Here is a 27,140-nt window from a genome sequence, read left to right on the forward strand (position 1 = left end):
GCCCTCTCAGGTTCAACAATCTTAGTAACGAAGCAACCAAACAATTTTTTGTGAGCGATTTTTATTTATTTTTTATTCATTAATTCTATTTGTGCCGTTTTACCCTAGCACATAATATATACTTTGAAACAAATTTTTTCTACCACCCCAAAAAAGAAATGTTCTTGATGTGATCCAGAGCAGCACTTCTTTTCCAGTGACTCTGGGGAGACAGGAGGGCAGCAGAGAAACAGCCACAGAGAAAGGCACAACCACAACACTGCTGAGAGTCCATAAATCAAAAGAAATGCTTCTGAAAAATTAAGTACTGCTTTTCCCTCTGCTGTCCCTCGAGGACAGTGACATCATCCAGTCCTCTCAACAGCTCACTCATTGTCAGAATCAAGGTGCTGCAGCCACATAACAGGCCCGGATCTCCATACAACCTCTTAAGACAGACATTTAAGGGGGGTGGACAGGAGTAAAAGGATGATGTCTTTGGAGAAAAGCCAGGTCAAGGGAAAAAAACAAAAAAAAAACAAACAAAAACACTTCTGTTCAATGCATCTACAAGTCAATCACAGTTACTGGCTCACTGTGTCTCAGTGCAGGAGATGAAATCCATCAGGAAAAAATACATTACTAATCATGACTGGATTGGACCAAGTCTCCACACTTATTTGGCTGTTTTGCTCCACTGTCCCGAGCAGTACTCTTTATAGCAGGATGGCATTTCCCACATCAAGAGAAAAAGAAAATTATACTTTTATGTACAGAATGAAAAAAGGTCTATTCCCACAGTCTGTACAGTTTGGGCCTATACATTATTTTCTTCATATTTACTGCAAAAAACTGAATACAAAACCCCCCCACACATACCCAATACAAAACTGCAACTATATAACCTGAAAAAACCGGGGGAAAGAAAAAAAAAAAAACAAACACACAAAAAACAACCTTCCAGCACTTGCCTTTCCCTTTTTCTTCAGTATTTTTTAGGCCTTTCAAAACTACCTAGCATTGACTTCTCCAGATTTAACACGGAGAACGGAAACAGACCGAGTGCTCCACAATCTGTACATTTGTCTTTTATAAAATAAAATTCACATTGTTGCACACTACAAAAAGAAAATAACTGCCCATGTCTTGCTTTGTTTCATGTTCCGTTTGTGGAGCCTCACTGACGGAACTCCAGTTCATCCACACTGATGACCTTGGCTGGCATGGAGGGGAGGGGCTGCTGTAGCACATCTGAGCCAAACCACTTGGCCAGGCCCAAGGGGGGGCTGCCTCCCCGTCGCTGAGAAACGGTCGTCCGATGTGGGCCGTGGCTCTGTGACAGCGTGCTGGGAGGGCCAGGGACAGATGTGTGCACCACTGAAGAACAAAATGGGGGTGAATCATGAGATCACAGACTGGATCAGTAAGAATCAGATAGATTAAGTATTACTTAATCTATCTGATTCCATGGCTGATGTTATTTCCCAAAAAACCCTGTTTGAAGTGCATAGCTGGTCATGCCTTGTAGCGAGTCAGCAATACAAGGATGAAGCAGACGGTGCAAGATTATAAGAGTTTAATTTTCCTCATACCACCCTGTAATCTCATCATAGCAAGATGCCCAAATTTAAGGAGGCCGTACTTTTTCCATCTGGGATAATGGGCAGTGCCTGGGTTCATCGTTTCCATGCTATTTGTGAATACAGAGCATATTCAAGAAACAAATTTACCCATCCCTGTTTACCCAACAGGGTCACCACAACTGACAAAATAAGTACCGTGGTTGTGATTTTTTTTTTTTGGTACGAGTCATAAAATGCTTTGTGTTTGGGGAATGCGTTTTATTTTTATGTACTTTGATTGCAGCATGTCAGTCATCTGTTGTTCTGTTTATTATTCTTAATCATCTGAATGTAAATTTAACATTAATTTCATTGCTCGATTACATTCTTCCAAAGGGGACAAATAGATTTTCTTTAGATTAAATGCATTGGAGCCATTTTTTGGAGGTACACGACTTTAAAGTTAAAATGCAGTTGTGCCAAACAGATTTGACATTTTGTCCATTTTTAACAAAATCATTCACAAAAATTTCTATTGTTGCTCAAAAAGGGTTTATGCTTTTTTTGAGTGTCAGTGTTATACTTCAATGTCAAGCTACAATGAATGGCTGGTTCAGTCAAACAAGCATGAATTGCCGGACTTCAAACAGTACTTTAGATTCTAGCAGCCGTAGTAGGCGAGAAAGACACACATGCAGTCAACCGCCATTTCTCCTACAAGTCACAGTGCACTACAGTGGAGTGGGAACTCACTGAAGGATATGTGCTATTCCATTGATATCATCCAAGTCAAGTGCACCTGACACCACAGAATCACCTTCTCTAATCACTTGCATTCAGTAATATTAAACACTTAGCACTCAGAACTCACTTGGTCTCTGTTGCAGTTGCTGTTGCATGACTGCAAGCTGCATGGGGGTACCAGCACGGGGGGGCAGAAGAGGGTGTCCTGGAGCTCCAATTGGGTAGAAGGGCTGTCCTAGAAGGGCAGGGGGCAGGCCTTGTAGCTGAGAAAGGTCCATTCCCTGTGGAAATAGGCCTGTGGAGAGAGTTTTGAATTAAAAGGACAGAATCATTTGCTTCTAATCTCCAACAGCAAACCATATCAGGGTTCCCACCAAAAGTCTGATTTATACTTTGACTTTAACAACATTTTAGTCATAAGGTAAGATGAGACGATGCTCTTGAATTAAAATTTAAATCCTCTGGAAGCCTCTGGAAGCTCTTCGGTACTTCATACTTTCGGTATACCTGACCTGCATATCTTGTGTGTTATGGTCATTTCTTCTTAAAGACTTATTATTCTGCGTTGATTATGGTGTGGCATTTCCTTATGTTTTGGCTGTTGGGGGACATCTCTGGTTATTGTAACTCCGGGGTTACAGGCCATAGCAAGATGCCCTATTACCCTCAGGTATTGTGCCTATTCAGGCATTGCATGAGTTATCCCAAAGCTATGTTAAACTCAAATGAAGCTGACATCTGCTTGCTGAGGCTTGTGAAAATAGTTTTTGCCTATTTGTACACAGGATGTGGGTTACCAACCTGCCTGCAGCAGGGCCGGGGGCAGCTGCTGGGGCTGGAGGCCTTGGGCCATCATCCTCTGCATTATGCTGGGGTGGAGCTGGGGTGGTGCAGGGCGTACCAGAGGCACATGAGACAGCAGCGGAACGGGGTAGATGGGCCGGGGGAAGGGTGATGCTGACCCAGGGGACACCAGCGTGGGGGTGTGGTGCCCGGAAGAGCTTGGTCTTGGTCGATCCGGATCCTTCGAGTGGCGGGCCTGGCCAGAAAGGGGAGTGGAGCAGGAGGAGCGAGGAAAGCTAGTCTTCATGCCTCCTGCTGGTGAGCCGTTGCCATCCACCCCCTCCAGGAAAGAACAGGGGGAGCTACTGCTCTCTGTGCAAAGGAAAGAGGAAGAAAGCCAAATAGTATTTGCTTAGACGTTAAAAACATTTTATTCTATTTTAGGGATGAAAACTAACAATAATTCATCCAATTTAAATGTGAAATCATAACTTTAACCTTAATAAAAGCTGTGTTCAGAAATTGTTACAATGCCTTAGTGAATATAGATCACATTACCAACAGCCATTCACAAACTAAGTGCAGGTATAAATTGTCATTATACAATCTGACAACAACAGACTGAATATACGTTTCACAAAATTAATGTGTGTCAAACACAAATGACAAGTTTCAAACTAGGAGGTAGAGTGAGAGATCCATTTTTAAATACAACCCCCTTTAAATACTTGTCATTTACATTTTTTGGCCATTTATTAATTCCATCATAAAATAGATAAAATATAAAAATATAAAAATAAATAAAATCTTTTTTATTCAAATTAAAATTCAAAGGTTTGCTGCTGACATTGGTAGTGATGTGTTAGTACAGATAGTTGAAAAATGACATGTTGTGAAGTCTCCTATGATACTTGCCTTGTCAAAAATACCTGTTAAATATGTTCTCAGATTCAATTCATTATCCCCACATGTGCCCATGATGAAAGGACAATGACCCATATATTTCGGCCTTTTGCCCCCATGTGGTTCATAGTGGTGATTGTGTGCAGTACCTCTAAACACCTGAAAACTGAGTATTTATCACCGCTGGACCTTTCTGCAGCTCTGAAGCATCTTGTTAAGGTTTCCCCCCCCCACTCATGTGAATTGACATTGTTTTTTTCCTCAATTTTCCTGTCTATGGAAATGCTGATGATTTGTTATTTTAGCATTTATTCATTATCACCTGAAATTTCATTATGTTCCTCTACATTTACAGTATTTTGAGCAAGACAATCCAAATGGACAGATACACACCACTTATTTCTGATACGAGTTGTGGTAACATAACTATTGATGACAAGAAACTGGACATCACACAAATTTTAAATTCTTAATCACAGTTTTTCTTTACATATGGACTATAAAACATTGCAACCAGTCTGTTAATATCAAGTATTAATCCAAAGCCTCAATATGACAAAATAAACACAACCAAAAATTACTACATAGTTTTCAGTGTCAGTTACTGTAAGTTGGTCACACATTTCAAACATCTGAAATGCATTCAGACTGACCACACACAAACTCATTACAGCCAGCACAGCACAACCTCTTTGCCTCATGTGCACTCTGACAATGTTCAGAGCGCTGGCTAACATACCTTCCTGTGAGCGCGCCATTTCCTCTTTGCTGTCTGTACGACCACCAGTTTCATCACGACTCTTCTCCTTTGTCTCGTACATCTTCCGGATTACAGATGTGGGTGTGAAGGATGGCGACAGCTGCTCCAAAATGGACAACTCATTAAATTTTCCCAATTCAAATCACTTCATTAACAAAAGGGGGGAAAGAAATGCATCTGCTTCGTTTAAATTAACAGCAAATTAAAGTGTCCTCACCATGCTGGTGACTGTGTTGCCAGGGGAGCCGCTGTCAGCCCGATGGCCACCAGGGCCAGGTGACCTGTTCATCCTGGGCTGTCTGCTGTGGATGGGTAAACAGCATAGTTGTTCATACAAGCCACAGCACAGTGACCATGGACATGAATCTTTCAATCTTTCACACCGTTTTCATGCTGGCTGTAACCCAGCAAGCACACCTGCTTTCTGATCCAGAACTACAATTCTGTATGATAAATCTTAATTTTACCATTATTATGGAACTTTAATAAAAATGAGCTTTACAGTATAACAGAAGAGCATGACTGGAGTCAGCATGTGAGCATTTCACATAGCAAAGCAATACAATCAGTATGATGGTCGTGATTGTACTTTACACTAGAACCATCCTAGCCAACATTACAGCCTAAATAGTCTCCTAAACAAGATGTGAGCCATCAAAACTTCATGTGCACTGAACTAATGAAACCAATGCAGCCACAGCAGCAATTAAGTGCAATGCTGCATGTAAAAATTGACAGGACTGGTTTCCACTCACATTTGTACAGTTTGCCAGTTAAATGCTTGCCACTGTTGTTAGCCACCAAGGTAGTCATCATTACTATAATGGGCTAATTTAACAAAAGGCTTTAGCTGTCCCCATGACAAGCTCAGAAGTAGCTAACAATAGCAAGTTAGCTAAGGTGATTTGTTAATGATTTCAACTGCAAGTGTTGAATAGATTGCATTTTTACACAGACATAATACAAAACATGAATAACTTACATAGCTACAATATGTAGCCCCTAACTTACTAATGTTATGTTCCTACCATCGATAAGACTTTCTGACTAGCTAGATAAAAAAGCTGACCATTTCATTTGGTCTAGCTTTTTTTCTTTGCAAACACTGTTTATGATTGTTACTTACACTTTTGCATTTCCGAATTTTTCACCCACTTTAATAGACAGTAGTTATACATTTACTATACATTCAAGATCGTTACCATACAACAACTGCTGAACCCCTTAGGATACTGGGGCGAGCTGCAATCCTGACACATACACAGGCCTACTGGGACTATTTTTCAAACATTCTAGTAGGCAGCTAGCAAGCAATGTGGTTAAAAGGTGACCCTTTGGCCTTGCTCATTCCATGACTTAACTGTTTGTAATACTGCGGTGACACTGAAATGTTTAACAGGCTCTAAATGAGGTATACACACACAAAAGAAGGTAAATGCAACAATATAAAAATGGATTGGTGGGGAGGGGTGGTGACAAGAATGAGGTATCAACAATTAAGACCAAAGACAGCAAGTTACACCAAAAGGAAGGGAAAAAGTGTGGCACAAAAGACAATTAATACTCTGTACTGGGGTTTTCTTTCATGGGTTCAGAAAATGAGCCATCCTGTGTCATGTGCTTTGATGTTCTTTCGCCATCACCTTAAGCCCAAACACAGGGAATATACACAAGTACTTACAAGTATTTGATACATTATGCAATAAGACAATGATCACTGCCAGCCATTTCTGCTTACAGGGAAGCTGACTGAAAACGAACGGTACGTGCACATTTCTACAATTTACGTCATGAAGTGAGAATGGTTTTACATGACTCAAACTTTGAACTTCAAGAGGGTTTCAATGATCCCGTGGCTTGCCAATTTGGCATGCATGGCAGACATTGTTGATCACTTAAATGGACTGAATCCAAGGAGTCTGCAAGGGAAATCGGGCACTTTTTCATGTACAAGAAAAAATAGTGATCAATAAAACCATGCTATGGGCCAAAAGCAATCAAATTACGCCTTGTTTGCAAACCTGTCATTTTTTGGCCAGGGTAGAAATGCAGCTTCCAAACAATATAAAAAAGGACATCAGAGAGCATCTGAAGTTTGAGAACTCAGCTGTGCCTGTATTTTTCTGTTCCTTTCCAAACAAAGAACTAGACACAAAACCCCTTTGCGATTCTTGACACAATCGCGAGCTTTATGTTGAAAGAGCAAGACAGCTCTGAGATACCCATCTTAAAAGCAATGCTAGGAAAAGTTCCATGAGACTGCCCGCCTGCCTTCTGTCTCAAAGTTGATTCAGAATAAACCACACTATCCAATAAGGCTGTTGCACTTCTGATGCCTTTTCCTACTACTTACCTTTGTGAAACAGGATTTTCAGGGCTCGTCTTGCTGGAAAAAAAAATACCGAAACAGACTTAGGTTGAACCAGTTCTGCGATTGAAACTCCTCACCGACACCTGACATCCAGCTGTTCATGTCAGGGGCATCAGCCCTCACTAGGTAAGCGTTAACTGAACATTATCTTTGTTGAGTGGGCATTATGATACAAAGAGCTGCAATGTAATAAATGCTATATAGCAGCTGGACTCCTGCCGAGTGACCCCTGGTTGTGTTTTTATCATTTAACAGCTTGCCTATTAACTGTATGCGGTGGTACCCAAAAGCTCTTGATGGTCACCTAGTGGTATGCATTGTGTAAGAAGCAATCTGTAATAGTCCATGGCCATCAAGGGCGAACAGCTGATTTTGAATGCATCATTTTATTACATTATTGCAACTACAAGAAAATAAAAATACTCTATCACCTTAAAAAAGGCATGAAATTTATCAAAGCTAAATCAAAATCTTTATGGGGGAAAATTGTCAAAAGGATGGAAAATTTAATCCATGCATGTATATGAGTGGGGTTACATGCAACTCAGTGATAAGCTCAACTCAACAGTAAAGTATACAAATGATGACTATAGAAGTCACAAGGTACTCAAATACTGAATACAGTTAACATTCAGTTACATACATACACACAGCGAGGCCCAATTGTGAGTTTGTTACAAAACTGTCAGACAGTAACGACAGTATGTAATTCAATGTCCTCAAAATACTGCCATACAATGTAAAACTAATGTTAAATATTAAAATGCGAAAAGTATGTTAATAATACAACAATCATATTGGTGAAGTGAAATAAATTAAAATAATTAGGAATGAGTTTTTGCTTCTCCGCCAGATGTTCTTGACAGAATTTGTTGTTCATAAAACGACAAGCACAAATATGTAACAATTGTGATTTTTCTTGGTGTATATTTATGCCAGCATAAGTGCAGATAACCAACTGTGATTAATTTTATTTACTCTACTAATATACTGAAACAGTCATTATAGCACTTAGATAGATAAAATGCTACAAATGGATAAAAGATCTTAACCACATATAAAATGCATTGGCATTATTCTTGAATACATGTACATAATTCACTTAGAAGAGCTTTTAATTTTTTTGCCATTTTGAAAAACATACACATGTATCTGAGTAATATATTAAATACCCACAGTGAATGTTGTTTTCATAATGACTAGAATACCAATATGAAGTTTAGTTTTGTTTAAGGTATTTTTCTCACTGATAACCAAGTGGAATCAGAAAGGGTCAGAGCCAGGGAGGAAATGCCCTTTAAAGCTTGTATTGGCAATCCAGTTACATAGCTAGGAAAATAAGATAATAATAATAATAACATTTACAAAATCTCAGATATTCAGAAGATAATTTAGCTTGCTTTTTTGGGTCCAATCAGACAACCATTTTGTTTTTCCCAACAGAATTTTTTTCCTTTCACAAGTAAAAGCCATTTCACAACCTAGTGAATATTAAAACTATATACTTCATGAATACAAATTTGAAAAAAAATGTAGTTTCACAATTCAACATTCAGTGATAAATCACGGACAAGTCCGATTTCTGTTTCCTCACCTGAATGTTATCATTCTGGCAATGTCTTCATACTTGGATACTCTTTTTAAAATGATTTTGGCTTCATCTGGTATCATTTATGGGTTCTCTGGCATGGACATAATTTATACACTTATTTCCAAAAAAGCACTTAGGCTGACTTTGGCTGTTTGAGAATTTCCTACCACAAGTCAATAGATAAGTTGACAAGTGCATGTAACTCAGGAACAGCATTTGACTAAAACCTCAAATGTGAGGAGCAGAAAATGTGTGCATCTCAAAAAAAAATGCACTTTTCATAGCAGTGAAATCATAACAGTAATTGCATTTTCTTTGGTGCTAAATTAATGAACTTAATTTAAATGCAAAACTACCTAACCTTTTTAAACTTGAACTAGAATCAATTCAGCCAATCGCATTTCTTAAGCGCATTTGGAGTAAAATGTCAGTTAAAATTGGTAATAAAATGCACTAAAATTTCATGCCTATAGATAAATCTAGAAGATGCAGTGCAATATTCATGTTAAACTACATCAGAACAATCAATAGCCAACCAGCTTAAAACTGATAATGATATTATTTAACAAAAACCTCAGGTCTAAGACAGACAAGATTAGACAAATTTTCTCCTTTCTGACCACACAAAATGCAGTGTTTCAACAATGGTTTTCAGACAGAGGGGGAAAAAAATCCATTTACAGTTCGGGCAAACAGGAAAATGCAGGAGATTGCTATAACTTTACAAAGAAATCCAAGTCTGCACTGCCTAACCAGTTATATTCTTGTCTCCAACAACCTATTTCAGAATTTGTTTTTCTAGTTTTTCCAATGCTGTACAAATGCTGTTCATGCTTTCTTGTTGTCAGTGCAACAAACGTAATGAATAGGATGGACCATCCTGATGTTTTAAAGATTAGTGAATTTGCACAAAACTAACCCTCCTCCGTTTTTTCTGTTCCCTACCACAGCTGTAAGACATGCAAATTCCAGCCCTAGGAAAACACTACCCTCTAGGTAGTTTCAGAAGCTGAAAAAGAAACAAACCTGTCTGAAGTTAAGATGTATCACTAGATCCCCCAGTTTTATTGACCGGTGGGGATTTAAACCTGTATTTCATTCATACAGGTGTCTTGCAGGTGTCACTACAAGCATTCAATTATCAGTGTTTAAACCATCAGCACAATCACCAGACTAATTATACAATTAGTGGCGAACTGATCTTCTTAAACATTTGGCAGAGGGGAGAGGAAGAAAGGAAAGGCACCATGGAAAGAACAAAGAACATCCACAATAAAGGGCATCTCTGAGCAAACAAGTGCAATAGTATTCACTTTCTACTCTGCACACAGATTTGACACAAACTGCAATTATCATTAAAGCACATGCAAAAGATAGCATAATAAAAGACAGAAATAGATCAGTATATAAAACACTTTAATTCTGCCTGCTTTTATAAGATCTATTTAGCCAAGGTAGTATCGTTTGTCAGCAAATACAGAGGAAGACAGCCATAAGCAGAAGGTGGTTGTAATTCATGTTTTGACAGATATGCGGAAACATTTCCTATGGTTACCATTACTGATAATTACTCCTCATTTACCAAATTTTGTAAGCTTTGGAAAAATATTTAATCTCATGTTTGTTCTGATTTTCTGTTTCTTCTTTAAACTGTTAAACATTGGTGCAGTTGTAAAACAGCACATCTGCAATGTCAGTAATATTAGGCAATAGGAAAAGAAATGACCACTTTCCCTAATCGCAGGAGGAGTGACTCAATTACAAAGAACTGTACTGTCTCAATTGCTTGGCTTACATATGGACCTATGGATAGGAGCCAGTTCTTGGTGGAGAGGAGAACTCATTGGTATGGTGGAGTCAAGATGAAAGACGCTACCCCTTTTAGGGAAAAATTTGCAAGGGGGTATCTTTATGCATAATTATTAGATTTGCCTTCATATCACTTGTTATCAGATAGTGTGAAAATTAAATTAAAAGTAGCAACATGAGCAAATTAGTTACCTAAATGAAGGTAAGTAATTATAATGCAAACAATTTTGCATAGCCTATTACGAATGTTCAAAGGTTTTTTCCACACTTCCCCAAACAAACTTTCTACTTGCCCGGATGGTCAGTTGCTTCATTAACACTTAACCTTACTGCTACTTTGTAAACATTAACAGAGAGAGTTTTCTTGTGACCCAGCAGAGAAATGGCACAGTCCATTTTAGGTCATGACCTAGCAGTTGAGAAACACTGAAGAATTTTCTGGCTGGAAGACCAGGAGGGCAACCCCGTAAACAGCTGTCAAAGATGCACAGGGCAGAAAAGAAAAGAAAAAAAGACTGTGCGCCTTACTCAAGAAATGAACTTTTGTGTCAATGGAGATTAAATTTCGTGGAAGCAGAATGCAAGATGCAGTCACAAACCATTTTTTGTCAACTGTAGATGCAATTTAAGAAAAAAAAAATTGCATGGGTCTGGCACTGTCTCTGATACATACATAGATGAAAATGTCAAAACTTGAATGCAAAGGATATTTCTTCACTGTCAATCCATCTCCATGTGCTTAAATACGTACATGTACTAAACACTAAAGGTGAGAAACGTTTTATATTTTTCGATGCTATCCTAAATCTTTTATTCAATTCTTGTTTCCCCTCACACTTACTGATTCTCTTCAACAGGATTTTAAAAATCACAAAATGCATTTTATTCTTGAATTACTAAATCAATGAATTACTGTGCTAAATGAATAGTGAATAGGTAATATTTACCCAAGAATAGTCTGTAATAGTAATTAAGAATGTAATAGATGGCAATGTTTGCAAAAATTACAACTGAAACGCACAGAGGAGTAGTTACACATTTCATTTCAGTTGCACCATGCAAATGGGAAGGCAATCAGACCCTCTCTCCTATACTGATAACACCAACTGGTCAATGTTGGTTATGAGTCAAAGTAAGTGTGGCGACTCTAGTTTAAAAGGCATGAGGTACCTGTTCCGATAGAGCTTATCCTGGGCCACTTTGTTGAAGCCTGGTTGGTAGGCCTGACGGGCATGAAGAGCAAGATCCTGCTGAAAGGCCAAAGCTTCTAAGGCAGCTTGGTCCACCCCTAAAGAGTGTGTCCTTATCTGGACAGACAAAGACAATCAGAGCACAGTCAGACTCTGGCTTCATCACTCACATTACATTAATTCACACTGATTCACATATTTTGATGTGGAACTAAACCTGACTTGTCATGCTAATTACAGCTGCCATGCCATTTCAGTGTTCATTTCATTAATTTCTAAAAAGACTAAAATTCTAAAAGACTATGATAAGGAAGTGGATGCAAACCAAGGACTGACAACCTTGGCAACGTGCAAAGCACCAATTATCAAGACCACACTCAAAATTAACACAAGTCAAATTTTGGTTTAGTTAATGACACTGACTGAACCACAGTATTGCAGATAACAGTACTAACAACTTGCTAATTCATTCAAATATTATGAATAACTGCAAGGCTGGAACACTCGTTGACCTATCAGATTGCGAGGTCAGAACATCCCGTTTTATAGCAGGGTATCAAGTTCAATCATACTGAAAGATTATGCAACACTTGGCACCTCCAGCCTTCATGTACAGAACACTGTTGCTTCTGCCAAAGTGGGAATGTAGGGAAATAAAGCCTCCATGTTTAAGTTCTTCTCAACAGTATGTCACATATTTCCTTGTGAGGCACACATTTGTGTCAAATAGTAATTCTTCGCAGTTAACTGGTGATTGAAATTTTGCACGTACACAAGACTGTGAAACAAGTTTTTTGTATCATGCATACACTGGATTCCAGACTTTGACAACTGCAGAGAAATATCATTTGGGGGTGTCGCCAGACAATATTAATTTTGGTATTTACCACCTGTGATGTGCAGCATGGAAACAGAAATTTGAGTGAAGTGTCAATACAACAATTTTGGTACCAATCTTCTTGGGATCACAGTGTATCGAGATCTGCTGAGTGATTTGAAATGGGACTTGAGTGTGTACCAACCTGCTGAGGGGTGGGTCCGGGACTCAAGGGTCTGTGTATCTCTGGAAACTGCTCTCCAAGCATGGGCTGAGGGCCAACAGGGAATACTGCAACACAACAAAAGGCAGACTGTGTCACACTTAAATATGTCAAGTCATGGCTATGTGAACAGACAGCCACTTGCCAGCTAAACAAAGCAACAAGCATCTCTACTGCAGAACAGTCCTCCAGGATTGTTTAAGAAATGATCCTTGATTGAGAAGCAGACTTCTACCAGTGGACCTACAGTAGAGGTTTTCAAAGTGTGAGGCATGCCTCCAAGCAGCATTATCCTTTTCTAAACACTGCCTTTCTATGACTAACAGATTACAATTATCAGATCTTTACAAGGGAAAGCAAATTTAATTCTGACTGGTTAAAATGGACATTTAACAGCTAAGTCAGGCACAAATGACAAACTGACAGAAGTGTATATTTAAACCTGGAGCACTCTGAATTGTTAATGCCCAGGCACAATTTGCTGTGACAGGATTATGCGTGGAATATCATATAATGAGGGCAAAAGAGCTCACCGGCTGCAGACTGCAAGCGTCCAGGAAAGTACTCAGGGGATGGTGCCCTCTGGGGAAAAAGTGGGGGAGAGGGGCCTCTCTGTCTCAACAGGCCAGGGCCAGGGTCGGTGTTACCCAGCAGGGTGCCAAGAAGAGCAGGGGAGGCCACACGGGGTGGGCCCTGGGGCCCAAGAATCTCCTGTGAATAAAAAAAAAAAAAAAATGTATAGATACAAAGCATGCTGTGAAACACACAGAATATAGGACACCTTCAATGAGGGGCTTCCCTTAGGAAGCTCACATACCTGCAAGATGTTCTTCTGCTGAGCTGAGGGTACTTGTGCTTCAGACAGAGGTACTAGTGGACTGTGTGGAGGCTGTTGCTGCTAAGGGAGCAGGAGGAAGTGGCATCCAGAAAGAGTTGATGGTTTTCTCCAGACCCACATCTCAACACATCACTAACAAACTTTAAAAGCTTGTGCAGAGGCATACTGACACCGTGATATGTACCCCACCCTAAAGTCTGCACCTCCCACACTCAGATGCATGCACACTCACGAGACACAGGACAGCTCCACAGTGTTACATGCCTCAGCATCTTAGAAAGGTTTTTGTTAAAATAATGCTTAAAAAAATAATGCAAAAAAATTAATTCATATTTAAACCAAAGAAACACTCAAGTTCAGATCAGGTTCCAAGGAGGAAAAGCTAAAATACGCACTTGTTTGAAAATAAAAAATTATTTCAAAGAAAATTCAGTTAAATTTAAAATATATAAGCATAGAATACCAAGCATTAGACTTGGAACCCGATATCAAAACACTGAGACCCTTTAAACAAGGATAACATCCAGAGGAATAGTCAACTCTCAGTACAAATTTATGCCCATCATTTAATCCAGACCTCAAAATATTACAGCTGGCATGGCTAAATTCATCAATGGAGAGTTTCGAACGACACATTAGTTTGGATGCACAACATGTGCAGCAATTTTTAGCAGCAAATATATGAAGCTGCTCCCAATAGATTTTGAATGCTTGGATTCAGCTGCAGCTACAGCCGGGAAGCCAACCCGGGAAGCGCAGCATTACCTGGACTGCAGTAGCGTGCATGCGGTACTTTTCACATCCACACGCACACTGTGCACCCGCCACGACGGGGCACCAGCCATGGTGGAACACTTACGCTGGCTTTCGGGTGGATGGGCAGCGTGCCACTTGCCTTCATGGTGTTGACCAGCTTGTTGAAAGCGGACATGTCAGAATCGCGGGGGTGAGGGCCCGAACTGCCCCTGCCCGTCAGAGCCTCCTCAAGGTGTTCCGCCATGAAAGGTGTGCCCCCTCCATGCTGCTCCTGCTCCGCCTCCACTTTCAGACCCTTCAGCCCCACCTCCACCTCCTCCAGAGAGAGAACTACACCAGAGTGAGCTGAAGGGCAGAGAAATTTTACAGTTAAAAGAGAAAGGCACTCATCACTGCAAGAGAATATGCTAAAAATATGCCAAATGACATACTGTAATGTGATGAATAAAACAAATTTGCATTAGAACCTTTAAGATAAAATTTTGAAACACTGATGACAAACCTTTTATAATTTTGCTAAACATGTATAAAGTGCTCATTTTCCAATATTTTTTTCATATTATTTATATGCTTATGGTAACAATATTTATAAGCAACATTTATTTTAATATCCCAAGTATGGTTTTCCAAATCCTCTAGCAGTCTGGTCTTGCTCGCCACTTGTCAAGTTCTGTACAAATAGAAAAAAATATATACTTTCCAACTGACTTGCAGCAGGTTGGAAACCAAAATAATTGCCAGACTGGGAGACACCTTGGCAGAGTTGATAACCTCTTCCCTCATCATGATCTACCACTGTGTGGAATTCCTTATGCAGTTTTAGCAAAAGGGACTGTAAAAATTAGTTTTGTTAAAATAGTTTTACAGTGTTGAATAAAAAGTTTTGCTTTTTACAGTTTTCGCCTTTTTAAAAGTGGAGAGTGGATGGATTTGAGAGGGCTGAACACTCACAGCTCTCACGCAGCCGTTCTTTGTTGACCGACAGGCTAGACAGGAGGGGCTTGAGGTCGATCTTCGCCTTGTGCAGCAGTTCTAAGATGTCCACTTTATCCTTCCGCTCCACAGACTGGATGGGAGTGAAGTAGGGGGCCAGACTGTGACTGGGGGAAATAGAGCGTGGGTCCAGGCCTAGGACACAAAAAAGATGTAAAACTGGTTGGATGAAGAACTGATGGGCCCTCTAGGAGAAATGACTGCCTTCAGATAAAGGATCCACCAATGGACAATAAGTTAGAAACAGCTGAGGTCTCAGGCGGCAGCAGCAGCTGAAAGCACACATACCTGCCAGTCTCTCCAGCTCCTCGTGAGGTGTGGAGCGCAGGCTGCTTGAGCGGCTCCCAGATGGGCTTGCGTTGCTCGAGAACCAGCGGCTGAAACGACTGGCTGAAACTGGCCCCTCACCCAGAACATCCTCAATCATCTGAGGGAGAGAGTGACTGGTCAATGCATGTGGAGTGAGCCGGCCGGCATTGAAAAGGCTACAAAGACAAAGATGGCACTTACGTGAAGACAGCATCCCCTGTCTGCTTAGCAGAAAGGGTGCAATGGAGAATGGAGAGGGGGGAGCTACCAGAGGTGGACACAGAGCCGGCTTAGGCACAGGCTTACACAAGCACTCACGCACGGAAGGGGCTGCATGCTTTGACTATAGTGTGCAACAGGTTCAGCACCAGAGTTCTCTTCCCTTTTTCAATATTAGGCTGAATGGGGACAAGACGTCTACCCCAGAACACTGCGGTTCCTGAAACTAACCTCCAGAAAACCAGATGAGGGCAACATGCCTTCTCTTCGAAGACCTGTTTCAACTGTCAAAAGCATATTCAACCAAGTATGGAAAACTATGGGGTGGGTAACCCTGTTGCTGGTGTGTCAGAGATATTTGGTTTTTCTGACCCATCAGAGAACTTAATCACACAATTAGATCAACTAATTTGGCTTTGATGCAGAAACTTCACATTTTCAAGTTCAGGAAAGAAACACAAGATGTTTTCAGTGTGAGCGTTCTGGCTTGGGTGCATTACAATTAACTTAAAAACCCAAAAGGCAGCACACCATACAGTCCTGGCAGGCAACTTATGATATTCTGTTTTATCTTTAAAATGTGTTAAGTGCACACAGCTATACACACTAAGCAGCTTAGACATTTCTGGTTCTACCACCTTTCTCTTTGTAGGTTGTCAGACAACACTTCAGAACACATAACCCTGATCATACACACTGTGTACATTTTTGTTTCCCAATCAAGGTAGACCCTGCTGTAGATTTATCATGAATCCACAGTAACTTCTGTCTGGCAAAAACCTTTGCTGGCATTGAATGTGGATCAATAATATGCAGAACCTTGTAAAACCATTTTGTATTTGATTTTTCCCCCTAAATTATGAGTATATAAAACTCATGTTTTATTTACATTACATGGCATTGTGTTCAAGCCCACATGAACACTATGCCAATAAATGCACAATACAACATGATTTAAAAGGGACACTAATACACACAAAGGAGCAGTTCCTCTCCTGATAGGCATGGAAACCACAGCTATCTGCAGGGGAGAAGGGCATCATAGCGCATTTCCCTTAGGCTAAACCATTCATTACAACCACCCACACACAAAAATGCATACAAAATGCCATACAATCAAGACTAAAAACTTGAAAACAACAGTTGGGACCAAGCCTGCATTCACATCATCTACCACCTGAACACTCACTTGATCTGAACCAGAGATGGGCATAAATTTGTATGTTAATGAGCCTTTCAAACCACACTACAGGTCTATTAAAATGCCTGTTTCCCCATTGGGCAAAATTGCTATAATGAAAAAAAAAGATAAGGTATGGTAGGAGCAATAAAGCCTTATTGTCATCACAACTAAATGTAAAAATTTCTCAAAGTTGTCTCCTGCACCAGCCACTGGAAATCCAGGTATGTGTTAGATGAAAGTATGAACTTTGATCTGCTTGAACCACCACCACCACCACCACCACACAGGAAACAGTGGGTGTAAACACAATGACAACACCGTGGAACAGTGGAACGTGACAGCTATAACCCATGCCGATATAATGGGAAAAGTCTCTACATGCATCTTTAGCCATTGTGGATCATGAGCAAAAGAAACCCGGGAAACATACTTCATCATACAGGATAGCTTATGGCGTGGCATGCTACATATCCCCACACCCTCCAGGAACTCATGCAGTGCCACCAAGCGCTTACCGAGGCCAAACCAGGCATGGTCTTCTCCAGGTTGAAGAACTCATTGAAGTCAAAGTCCCCAGCTGCAGACTCTGGAAGCACTTCACCTTGTGGAACTTCCTGATCTACTGCAGTCTGCCTGCTGAGCTCTGGTTCCTCGGCCAGTCCACCGTTACACTCTATTGCTGCACACAAACATCACAGCGTTGATTTACACGTCACTTTAACCTCCTGCATCCGCAAACCCAGTTCTCGTCACATCACTGCAAGTGACTTGCCTTCTTTCACTGACTCTGATCGCTTCCTTGAGCGTTTTGTCCGTCGCTTATCCTCCTCGAGGATTTTGTCGTCAAAGCCAATGAGCTCGATAGTCTCCGACTGGCTAGTGGGACCCCCTGAAAACCACTCAGGCTCCTCCTCAGCGTAAGAGTCATTCCTTCTCCTCTCGCTGAAGACTCTCTTATCTCCGAAGTCCCTCTGGAAAAAAAAAAAAGGGGGTTCACCTGTCAGTCAAAGCAAACTGCCCAGAATCAAATGTCTTTTCAAATGTAGAGACAGATACTCTAGTACAGGCCACCTGAGGAACCCAAGACCCTAAAAATAAACTGTCATCATTACATCTAGGAAGGATCCTTGTAAATGTGATTTTGCTCAAAGACCTATACAGAATAATAAAGTTTAAGTTCCTGGAGACTTTTTCAAACAAAGCATTAACACTGCAATAAATGCATATAAGGTGGCCAAACAAAAATTTTTGCAGCTCTGCTATTTTAGGCAATTTGATCATTTCCATTTTGACAACTCCAAAATACTTCAGTAGTAAGACATTCACAAACAGGATCTGATGGAGAGGGCTGCAGTCTCTGCCCCTCCTGCTTACATAAGCTGTGCAGGCTGGATGCCAATTAAGTAAATGCTGACAAATGAGAGCGATCCATACAAAAAATGATGCACAACCCACTATAAGCATGCTTCGCAACCCTTCAGGTGTTTGCTCTTAGCAGCAGGTACTGACTCTGAATCTCTTATCCTTGAAGTCTCGTTCCCGGTCCCTCTCCCGGACATCCTTATCTCCGCGTGCATCCCTCTCAAAGCCTCGTCCTGCAATGATGCGACCGCTCCCTATTCGCCTTGCCCCACCCAGCCGCAGGGACTCGTTTTCCTTGTTCTCCAAGGGGCTTCCAGCCTGGCGGGCAGGAAGGACAGGCACCACACTACCCTGGCAGCCCCCTCCAAAACTACGGCGCTGAGGACTGAGCACCACATCAAGGTCATCCTCCTTCAGCCGCTCTCGGGGGTCTGGAGGGTGGAATGGTAAGAGATAAGAAGAGCAATGATGTATTTTAATGCAACACCTTGATTATTCCATTTAGAACACTGGTATAGTGACCTTTTTGTTCATTTCAGCCTATAAAATGAAAGACCAAGATGCATGAATTCCTAGGATCTTGGAACTTTTTATTGCAGACTAAACCTTTGACCAAACCAATTTCCATTTGCACAGGCTGCACACCAGTCACAAAAATAAAATACTCCTGGACAGATAAGATTCTTGTTAGTGGCTGATTGTTAAAAGTGAACTTCCAAAATGAAGGGGTAAAACAACCATACATTCTTCTTTATCTGTCATTTTATTTCAATTATAATAGAGAAAATAAGTTATAACTGAGAAATGTCCTTAGGATAGCCTTTCCTTTTTGACAAAATTTTGAAATCACCATTTAAGCTTGTCACCATTGCAACAACTGCTGAACTCACACAGGACCACAAGGTGTACTGCCTGCAGCTTTCCGACTCATACATATGACTGCTGTGACAACCTTCCACACTACAGGTCCCACAGTGCACCAAGTGGCAAACACCATCAAAGCACATCCACCTGACACTAACCACTCATAGGTATGCAAGGGAGTCCCAAGGGACAAGGGAACTCTGACAGACCTACCTGCCCTTCATATCACTAGGAGAACAAAGCCGATTTGTCCTAAAGATATGGGCACATGGTTATTGTGGGCAGGAACAATTACTAAAATTTCAAACACATACAACAAGGCTACTGCTTTGTACAGTCTGTCCATTTCATGCAATCTTACTTTGGATTTGCCACCTGCATACCAACCGCTTCGCACTGCAAAAAACTCTGCACCCACACAGGAAGTGAGGCAAGATGAATGCTATCCTCCAAAACAATCATCCACATCCAATGCGCTATTTTTCCTCACCAAGCAACAAAGCGCTCTACAGTGGAGTGGGCACTCATTGAAGGATGGCCACTACTCTGCTAACGTCATCTGAGGACCTGATGAATCTCAGGGTACCTGAGAGCAGGGAGATGAGCAAACCCTGCCATCACACCCACCACTATTGCTGGTGGAATGAAGCCAATTTGTTCCACTACTGTAGGCTGCCAGTCATCACTGGCTGATAACACAGCTGGGACTGAGCCCTGGTGATGAAGCTCAGCTTACACTCAAGGCACAGCCTTTACCAATGAGCTACCTGGGAGCCTTGAATAATGTACATTTAAAGTTATTGATTTTCTCTCTTAAAATGGTCACAAAAACACTGTGTCATTGATTGGGGGAGCATTCTCAGTTGTCTTCATTTACCTGCAATCCTGCGTTTCAAGGGCACCCTCTCATCTGGGTATTCTTTTTTACACCCCTCCACAGGGGAGCTTCGCTCTGAGCTGGGGTACAATGAAGCGTGCCATTTCTCAGGATCCCACACACCATCACTGTAAGGAGTTCGAGCAGGTTATTCCATGGGTGTCATTTAAACAGAGCGATACACACACTGCAGACAATGCACCATATCAAAGCAAAGGCAGAGCAACATCACATCAGCAAAATGCCATGTGGTAGAGGTGGAGCTTATGTTGTGCTCTTATTCATCTCTTCAAAAACTGCACAGTTTCTGTTTTCAGACCTTTTTTCCCCAATTTATTTTAACCATCGTTGCCATGACCACTGTCAAAACCTTGTTTAAAAGCAAATAATTCTGTAAAAACTTGTCTTTATTAAGTTGGCATTTCAAACAAGCATGACAGGAGATGAATACCTGGGAATGCTCATTTCTACATTTTTTCTTGAGGAAGGATGCCACAGTGCCCTGGAAGGTCAGGATAGTCTGACAAAATAAATCTTAATTACCTGTCATATTTCTCAGAGAGACATTCTGGTCTTTCATTGGAGCATGGGTACTCCTTTATTTCCAAAAGCTCCTCCTATTTAGACAGAGCAGAAGTACATAAACAGGATATAAAGAGATACAAACCATAACCAAACCTCTATTTGGAATGAGAAAGTAAAAGTTGTACGCAGGTGTGGTACAGAATGATATTAATAACTGACACAATTTATTCCAAGGAGTCTAGTTCACTCTCTTACCTTGGTGTACCTGTAAGGGGATGTCACCTCCTTAATCAGCTCTGTTACAGCATCTCCATTTTCCTTCTCTTCTACACAGTCACCCTTGTCCATTGCTGGTGCAGAAGGCCAAAACAAATATATGGCTTGTGTCAAAAGACAAAGGTACCTGTAGAAAATAAAGGTTGTTGCACATTATAACAAGAGAGAATATTACTTTAAAAAAAAAAAAAAAAAAAAAAAATCAAAAAAAAAAACTCATCAAAATAATTAACTTACTGAATTTCAACCAGTCTTAACCTTACATGTGTGTAGCAGCAGAGCTACATATTTGCCATCAAGTGTAACTTGTGTACCATTCAGCTTAAGTTTCCCAGTACACAAAAAAGGCAGTTGTCAGGTTGTCCAAGATAATAAATGTTAGGTAAAATAACAAGACCTAAATCTTGGTCACAGGTTGTTCAGTTGTACAACTGTTAAGTACAAATTATTGCAGTTCTTTTTCAAACAACAGATTTTTCCTGCTCCTTGCATTAATAATAACCTCACATTCAGTGCTCAAAACCTTCACATTACAAATATTTCAGACACTTAAGCCTGATCAAGGTTTTTTGCTGCAGTCCCTGTCACTGAACATCAACCATGAGCAGCTTAACTAAACTCGCATTTCTATTCTAAACTTGTATTTCCAGGATTTATTATTAAACATGCCAGCATGTTAAATATCTCAACCTAAATTATCTCCATGATATTGATTTCTATTATTAAAAAGCAGGTAAATTAGTAAATTACACATCTAGTACAATTTTAAGGTCTACAATAGTTAATAAACATTCAGCATAACAGGCACGTTCACTAGAAATATTTCATATAATTCTGATTTGCTGGTCCATCCAGTCAATGGGTATTAAAGGCAGAGTGACAATTGCCACTGAATATTCATGTACTTATAACAGATCTTTGCTTAAGTCTATAAAGTCTATAAAGTCGATAAAGTCTAAGCAGTCTGTCAATGAGGCAGATAAGTGTCTTCTGTTGAGATAATCAACAAAATGCTTTTTGCCTAAAAAAAATGTTAATCACACCAGGGATTTAAATAATTTCTTGGAGACTGAAAAACTGATTTTTGCAACAAATTACTGGTATAGATTCACTATTTCATGCATATGTTCATACTATCAATTTGCTCTTAGCTGGAATTTGTTCTTAAATCTTACAACAACTCCGGACCACCCGTACCATAACTTTGCCATTCTGATTAAAACTGTGTACAATTTCAGACTGCCAGATCGCCTGCTCTGTGTCTAATATTGTTGTCCCTTGCCAAGTTTCTGCTCACCAGGTTTAAACTTCTTAGATGTATTCAGATTTTTTAAATCGACAGTAAAGTCAGTTATCAAAATATACTAAATCACAGATACAGTAAAGGGTAGCCAACTACATCTGACTAAAACTAGCAGGTTTGTTGTCAAATCGAGCCGAATCTTCCTGCGATATAAAAATTTGCACTGCGCTGTCATAAGTCGCTTGTGATCAGACAAGAGACTATGGAGATAACCAACATAAGATTGGAAAATGACAGAGGGGTCCCTCTACTGACATAGCCTAAAGTTAAAAGGAACTGGACTGAAACAGACCTATATTTGCCCCCCCCCCCCCCCCCCCCCCAAAAAAAAAAACCCTGCCAGAGTGGCTAGTGCGCTTGCAGCTTTACCTGAAAATGGCCTACGCTGATGCCATGACAATGTTCACGGACAAATATGCAGACCGCTGACTAACAGGTAGCTACTTACAAAGTTCTGCAAGTTCCTGATTAAGTTAACTCAGGGAAACAGCAATGGTCTCCATCATCTCTGCAGTACTCACTGCGCAGGGTATGGCAGCTTGTCTGATCTAGAAACATTAACTAAGGGGGGTGGGGCTTGGCAAAGAGTGTATGATGATTGTGACAAGGATACTGTTATACATCTTGCCAATTTTCTCCTTACCATTATTATAACTGGAATTCCCTGCCATTTTCCTCTGGCATTTTGCCAGCTAAGCTTGACAGCATGATATGATTGCCTACCTGGCTAGCTGTCACTGATGACATTCCAAATTGGCAACAGGCTGAAATGAAATGGCAGCTAACAAGCAAGTTGTCAGGCTAGCTAGGTTAGCCATCTAGTTAAATACAGGGATTGAAAAAAACACACCATGGTGGGTTCCTAATTTAACATTAGCTGGCCTGGCTAACTTGTGGAACTCCCTTTAGTTCAATCCAGACTGATTAATCCTTCAGGATGCACCCAGGACAGGTGGCGAACAAAATCTTAAACTGTTCCAAATTTGTCTTCAGCTTTTCTCTAGCAGGTCATACACACTTCAGACACTCCATTATTGGCAATATAATCTACAAAAGCAAAAAACTCATCCTCACCAAATAAATGTTCCACATCACCAACACTGACACATAACTGGTTTATGAGGAAGATGTAACTGAAAATGATTCATTTCAATGATTTAGAATTTAAATTGTTAATTTTCATTATATATCTTCAATATTACAACCAGCAATTTGGAAACATTTACAATTAAAGATGTATAATTAATCTCTATAATTAATTAAAACTGCAAGTCTGAGTCCAACATCAAGTCGTTTGACCTCAAGACCAAGTCCAAGTTCAAATCACCAGCAATTAGATTCAAGTTAAGTCACAAAGCATGAAAATCGCAACCAGCTAAAATGTACTCCATACAAATGGCCAACACATATGCCCATATATTAATGTAATGAAACTGCTGGTGCATTACATTTCAGTACAGGATTTGGGTTCATTTCAAATCGATGCACAGATGTAGCTATCTTTTGGTTCAACAGTCTATTCCCTTCCTAAATTCACATTACACTACAAGGTACCTTAAAGTCAGATTCAACCCACCTTCACTTTGGTATGGAGCCAGCTAGGTTTTTGGTGACACACTTTCATATTACCTTGATTGCAAGGTGAGCACTACAGCCTGGATTGGATCCCAACTGTATTTAGCATTTAAGGTGCATTTTTTTTTTTAGTTCATCTTAGAATTGACAAAAGGCAGATGGATTTGTACTAGCCAGCCAAATGCACAATCAATAAATGTTTCACTTGATTCATTCTCAACAAATGTACTGAGAAATATTACATTTGTTAAGAACCTAAGCAGGAACAGTCAGAGTCTGGTGTGATCAAAGACCATTTTAGTCTGAAAGGTAAAGTGTGTGAGGGTGCAGCAGATAAAAGGCGTACTGGCGTACTGTGCAGCATCTAAATGTGTCAATTTCTAGGTTGGTATACATATCCAAGAGAATGCTGCAGTGTCAAAGAAATCAGCATAAAGTATAAGTTGAAGGTCACTGTAAAGGTGGATGGAACATGATGAATGAAGCATTTCAGTGGCTTGGATGTGAACTCTTACTTGTAAAGTCAGATTTACCTAGCATGCAATTGCACCACAGCAGATGGAGCAATTGCCTCAGTTTATCATTGTATTGACAAACTCTTCCTGTTGGAAACCTGTTATAGAGCAAGTTTGGACATTCATCACCTGGTAAGATATTTTATCTCACCATTAAAGTATTTAAAAAGAACTAAACACTGGTTAAGGCAAAACCATCCAATCACATATTGCAGCCACACAATCACAACCAGCAGTATGTGTAGGTCTAACACTATACACAAGGTGTGGTGTGCCAAAGGAAGGACTCAGCTAACTTACACTTACTAACAATATAGATTTGGTTCTGTATGATGTGGATGATGAAGTTTATGCTAGCAAGAAAGACTGTAAGACGTAAAATTACAGGTGGTGAAACATGTGATGTGATGGGAGGAAAAAGCAAAATGAAGAAACAAAAGCAGGTTAAGATAAATTCCAAACTAGTGGAAGTTGGCCTGGCACTTTAATTTGTGGCCGCATTACACTGGATCTGCAGACTGTATGCGCAGAGAGAACTCGGACCACACAGGAGGCACTGCTACTTCTGTAACATTCTTGTTCATTCGTGTTCATATCACCAAACATGACTGAAACACTACTGGTGAAAACTGCTTGATATCACAGCAACAGGACTTGAATACCCTTGCAGGTGAGAGTACAGCTGATGGTATAATAGCAGGCAGATTTTAAAGAATAAACATAATAATAAACAGAATCTATTTGTAAAATGCATAAATTGCATGCTGGCTTACGTGGTTTCTTCAAATCAGTTTGCGTTACTTGCTCATATTGATTTGGTTGTTTTATTGGTTTAAAGCGTTATATTTAATCTGAGAAAGATAATCAGCTTCATGACATTGTAGACAGTTTATAATTTAATAAATGCAGCAAGAATATTAACGCATTAACGCACGTGTTACTGCATTACTGTTGTCATGTGATTTGGACAACCTGAATTTGTTGCTAACGTCTATCACGAGATTTGCCCCTGGAAAGCTGTCTTAATTGTTAGTAACGTTACCGTTTTCGATATTTAGCCCAGTGTTCTGTATGGGAGGCAGATAGCAACTCTAGAGGACCACTCAAATCAAAACACACACACACACACCGCTCAACAAATCAGAGCGTGCTAGTGCTAGCTAATGTTCTTAGCCACACAACGTTAATTACAATGATCGGTGTTAATTAGGTACCCACCTAACCCGCTGTAATCGGTTAACATCTGACTGGCTGGTGAACCAGCAACATGAGGATTCGATGGACATTTCTTTCATTTTGAGAAAACTTAATGTGAGGCCTAGTTAGCCAGTTACTGCTAGGATCTCATCTCCTAGCTACTGATATCTAACTAGCGTCAAACAACTTTACCAATTGAAATAGCCGACATATCGGCTTCTGGGTCATTTCTGCTTAAGCTAACTATCTAACGTTGGGTGGTTAAGAAATTAAACCAGCCAAATGTCTGACGTATGTTCGCCAGTTAGACAAGCAGATAACGCAGAAGGCTAACTACTTTGTAGCCGCCAGTATATTTCCTAGATAGCTACAATAGCAATACAATAGCAAGCCGACTTGCTAACGTCACCGAGTGGGATGAGTTAACGCAAAAACTTCAAAGACGTTACTTGGTTAGGTAATGTTAGCAAATCCAATGTTTTAAACGCTGCACTCGACAAATGGCTAACGTTCTAACTCCAACTTGCAAATCACAATAAGAAAAATTCGAGCTTACCTGTTGGAGACTTTTACAAATACCCCTTCTCTGTTGCTTCGGTATGAAATTGGATGGCTAAATTAGCTACTTGGTTGCGTTATTACAGTTTGTTCACAAAATAGCAAGCGTTAAGTGCTTTATTTTCTACAGCTCAGCAAGGTAACGTTAGGAATTGTTCCCCGCTGGTAGACCGCGCCAGCTATGTTAAGTAGCTAGGAAGCTAGGTAGCTTTCTGGCGAGCAACCTGGCAAAGAGAAAGTCACTCGCTTCTAACGCTACTGTTTTTCTTATCTACACCGGCATCCTTGCTAGAAAAACAAATAATGTGAAACAATTCATTCGGCCCCTATAACTGTGGAAATTGTTGCTAGTGTCTGTTTACAGGCAACTAGCTGCGTAATGTTGGCTATCAATGTCTCATAGCATTAGCTAGCTAGCTTGCTAGCCAGACAGCTAGTTAGCTTGCCGGTAGGAACACAACCCGTAAAATGTCTGGCCCCGAGTAGTTGTATGAGTGCTCAGGCCGCCCTGTAGTTCAACAGACAACTTATACAAATCTACCTTGGGGCTTTTGGTTAGTCTCTGTCCCGTTTCTCCCCAAGTCGCACGGCAGATAACTAGCTAACTGCTTCTGGGAATAGGTCCCCGTTTGGATTATATACAGTCCACCCGTGCCTTAACCAAAAGTTCGTCAAAATACGAAAAAACCTTTATATATTGACTTAGCTAATTGCAAACGTACAGGCACTTGTTTAAATTAAATATGGTTTCTCCGTAGTGAAATATTAAATACAACCACAGTAATTTTACACTTGACTTCGAGGACCTACAGGCATGGCGCAGACACCTAATTCTCAACACGTTTGAGAGAACGTAAATCTAAACAAAATAAATTACGTTCGGAGTGAACGTTTGGATAACTGTATTTCATTGGTAACATTTTATATTGTCATGCCTTTAGACTACGTTTACTTAGCTTGAATGTTGATCGTTTAAAGGAGAGAAAAATAGAAATAGAATGTTAAAGTTTCAGGAGAAACTTTGCATCTGGCCACAAAACTACATTTTGTGGCAAGGA

General features: G+C 40.3%; 1 protein-coding gene across 5 annotated transcripts; it reads right to left on the reverse strand.

The window, feature by feature from the left end:
• Positions 1–311: 311 nt before the first annotated feature.
• Positions 312–26,700, reverse strand: eif4enif1 (eukaryotic translation initiation factor 4E nuclear import factor 1). 5 transcript variants are annotated; one of them, XM_036526608.1, is made up of 20 exons: positions 26,081–26,700; positions 20,914–21,061; positions 20,677–20,750; positions 20,134–20,261; positions 18,540–18,823; positions 17,803–18,001; positions 17,546–17,709; positions 15,608–15,746; positions 15,278–15,454; positions 14,430–14,671; positions 13,550–13,627; positions 13,266–13,443; positions 12,715–12,800; positions 11,673–11,809; positions 7,085–7,117; positions 4,949–5,033; positions 4,711–4,831; positions 3,087–3,440; positions 2,413–2,580; positions 312–1,356 (listed from the first exon to the last, which is right to left on the reverse strand). In XM_036526608.1, the coding sequence occupies exons 2-20, from the start codon at positions 21,004–21,006 to the stop codon at positions 1,157–1,159; spliced, it is 2,940 nt and encodes a 979-aa protein (XP_036382501.1). In that variant the 5' UTR covers positions 21,007–21,061; positions 26,081–26,700; the 3' UTR covers positions 312–1,156. The 5 variants fall into 5 exon arrangements, with proteins under 5 accessions (XP_036382501.1, XP_036382502.1, XP_036382499.1 ...); XM_036526609.1 differs by having other exon boundaries at positions 4,949–5,030; positions 13,550–13,630; XM_036526606.1 differs by having other exon boundaries at positions 13,550–13,630.
• Positions 26,701–27,140: the final 440 nt, after the last annotated feature.

Source organism: Megalops cyprinoides, chromosome 4, assembly GCF_013368585.1.
Source record: "Megalops cyprinoides isolate fMegCyp1 chromosome 4, fMegCyp1.pri, whole genome shotgun sequence".
In the NCBI taxonomy this organism is placed as follows: Eukaryota; Metazoa; Chordata; class Actinopteri; order Elopiformes; family Megalopidae; genus Megalops; species Megalops cyprinoides.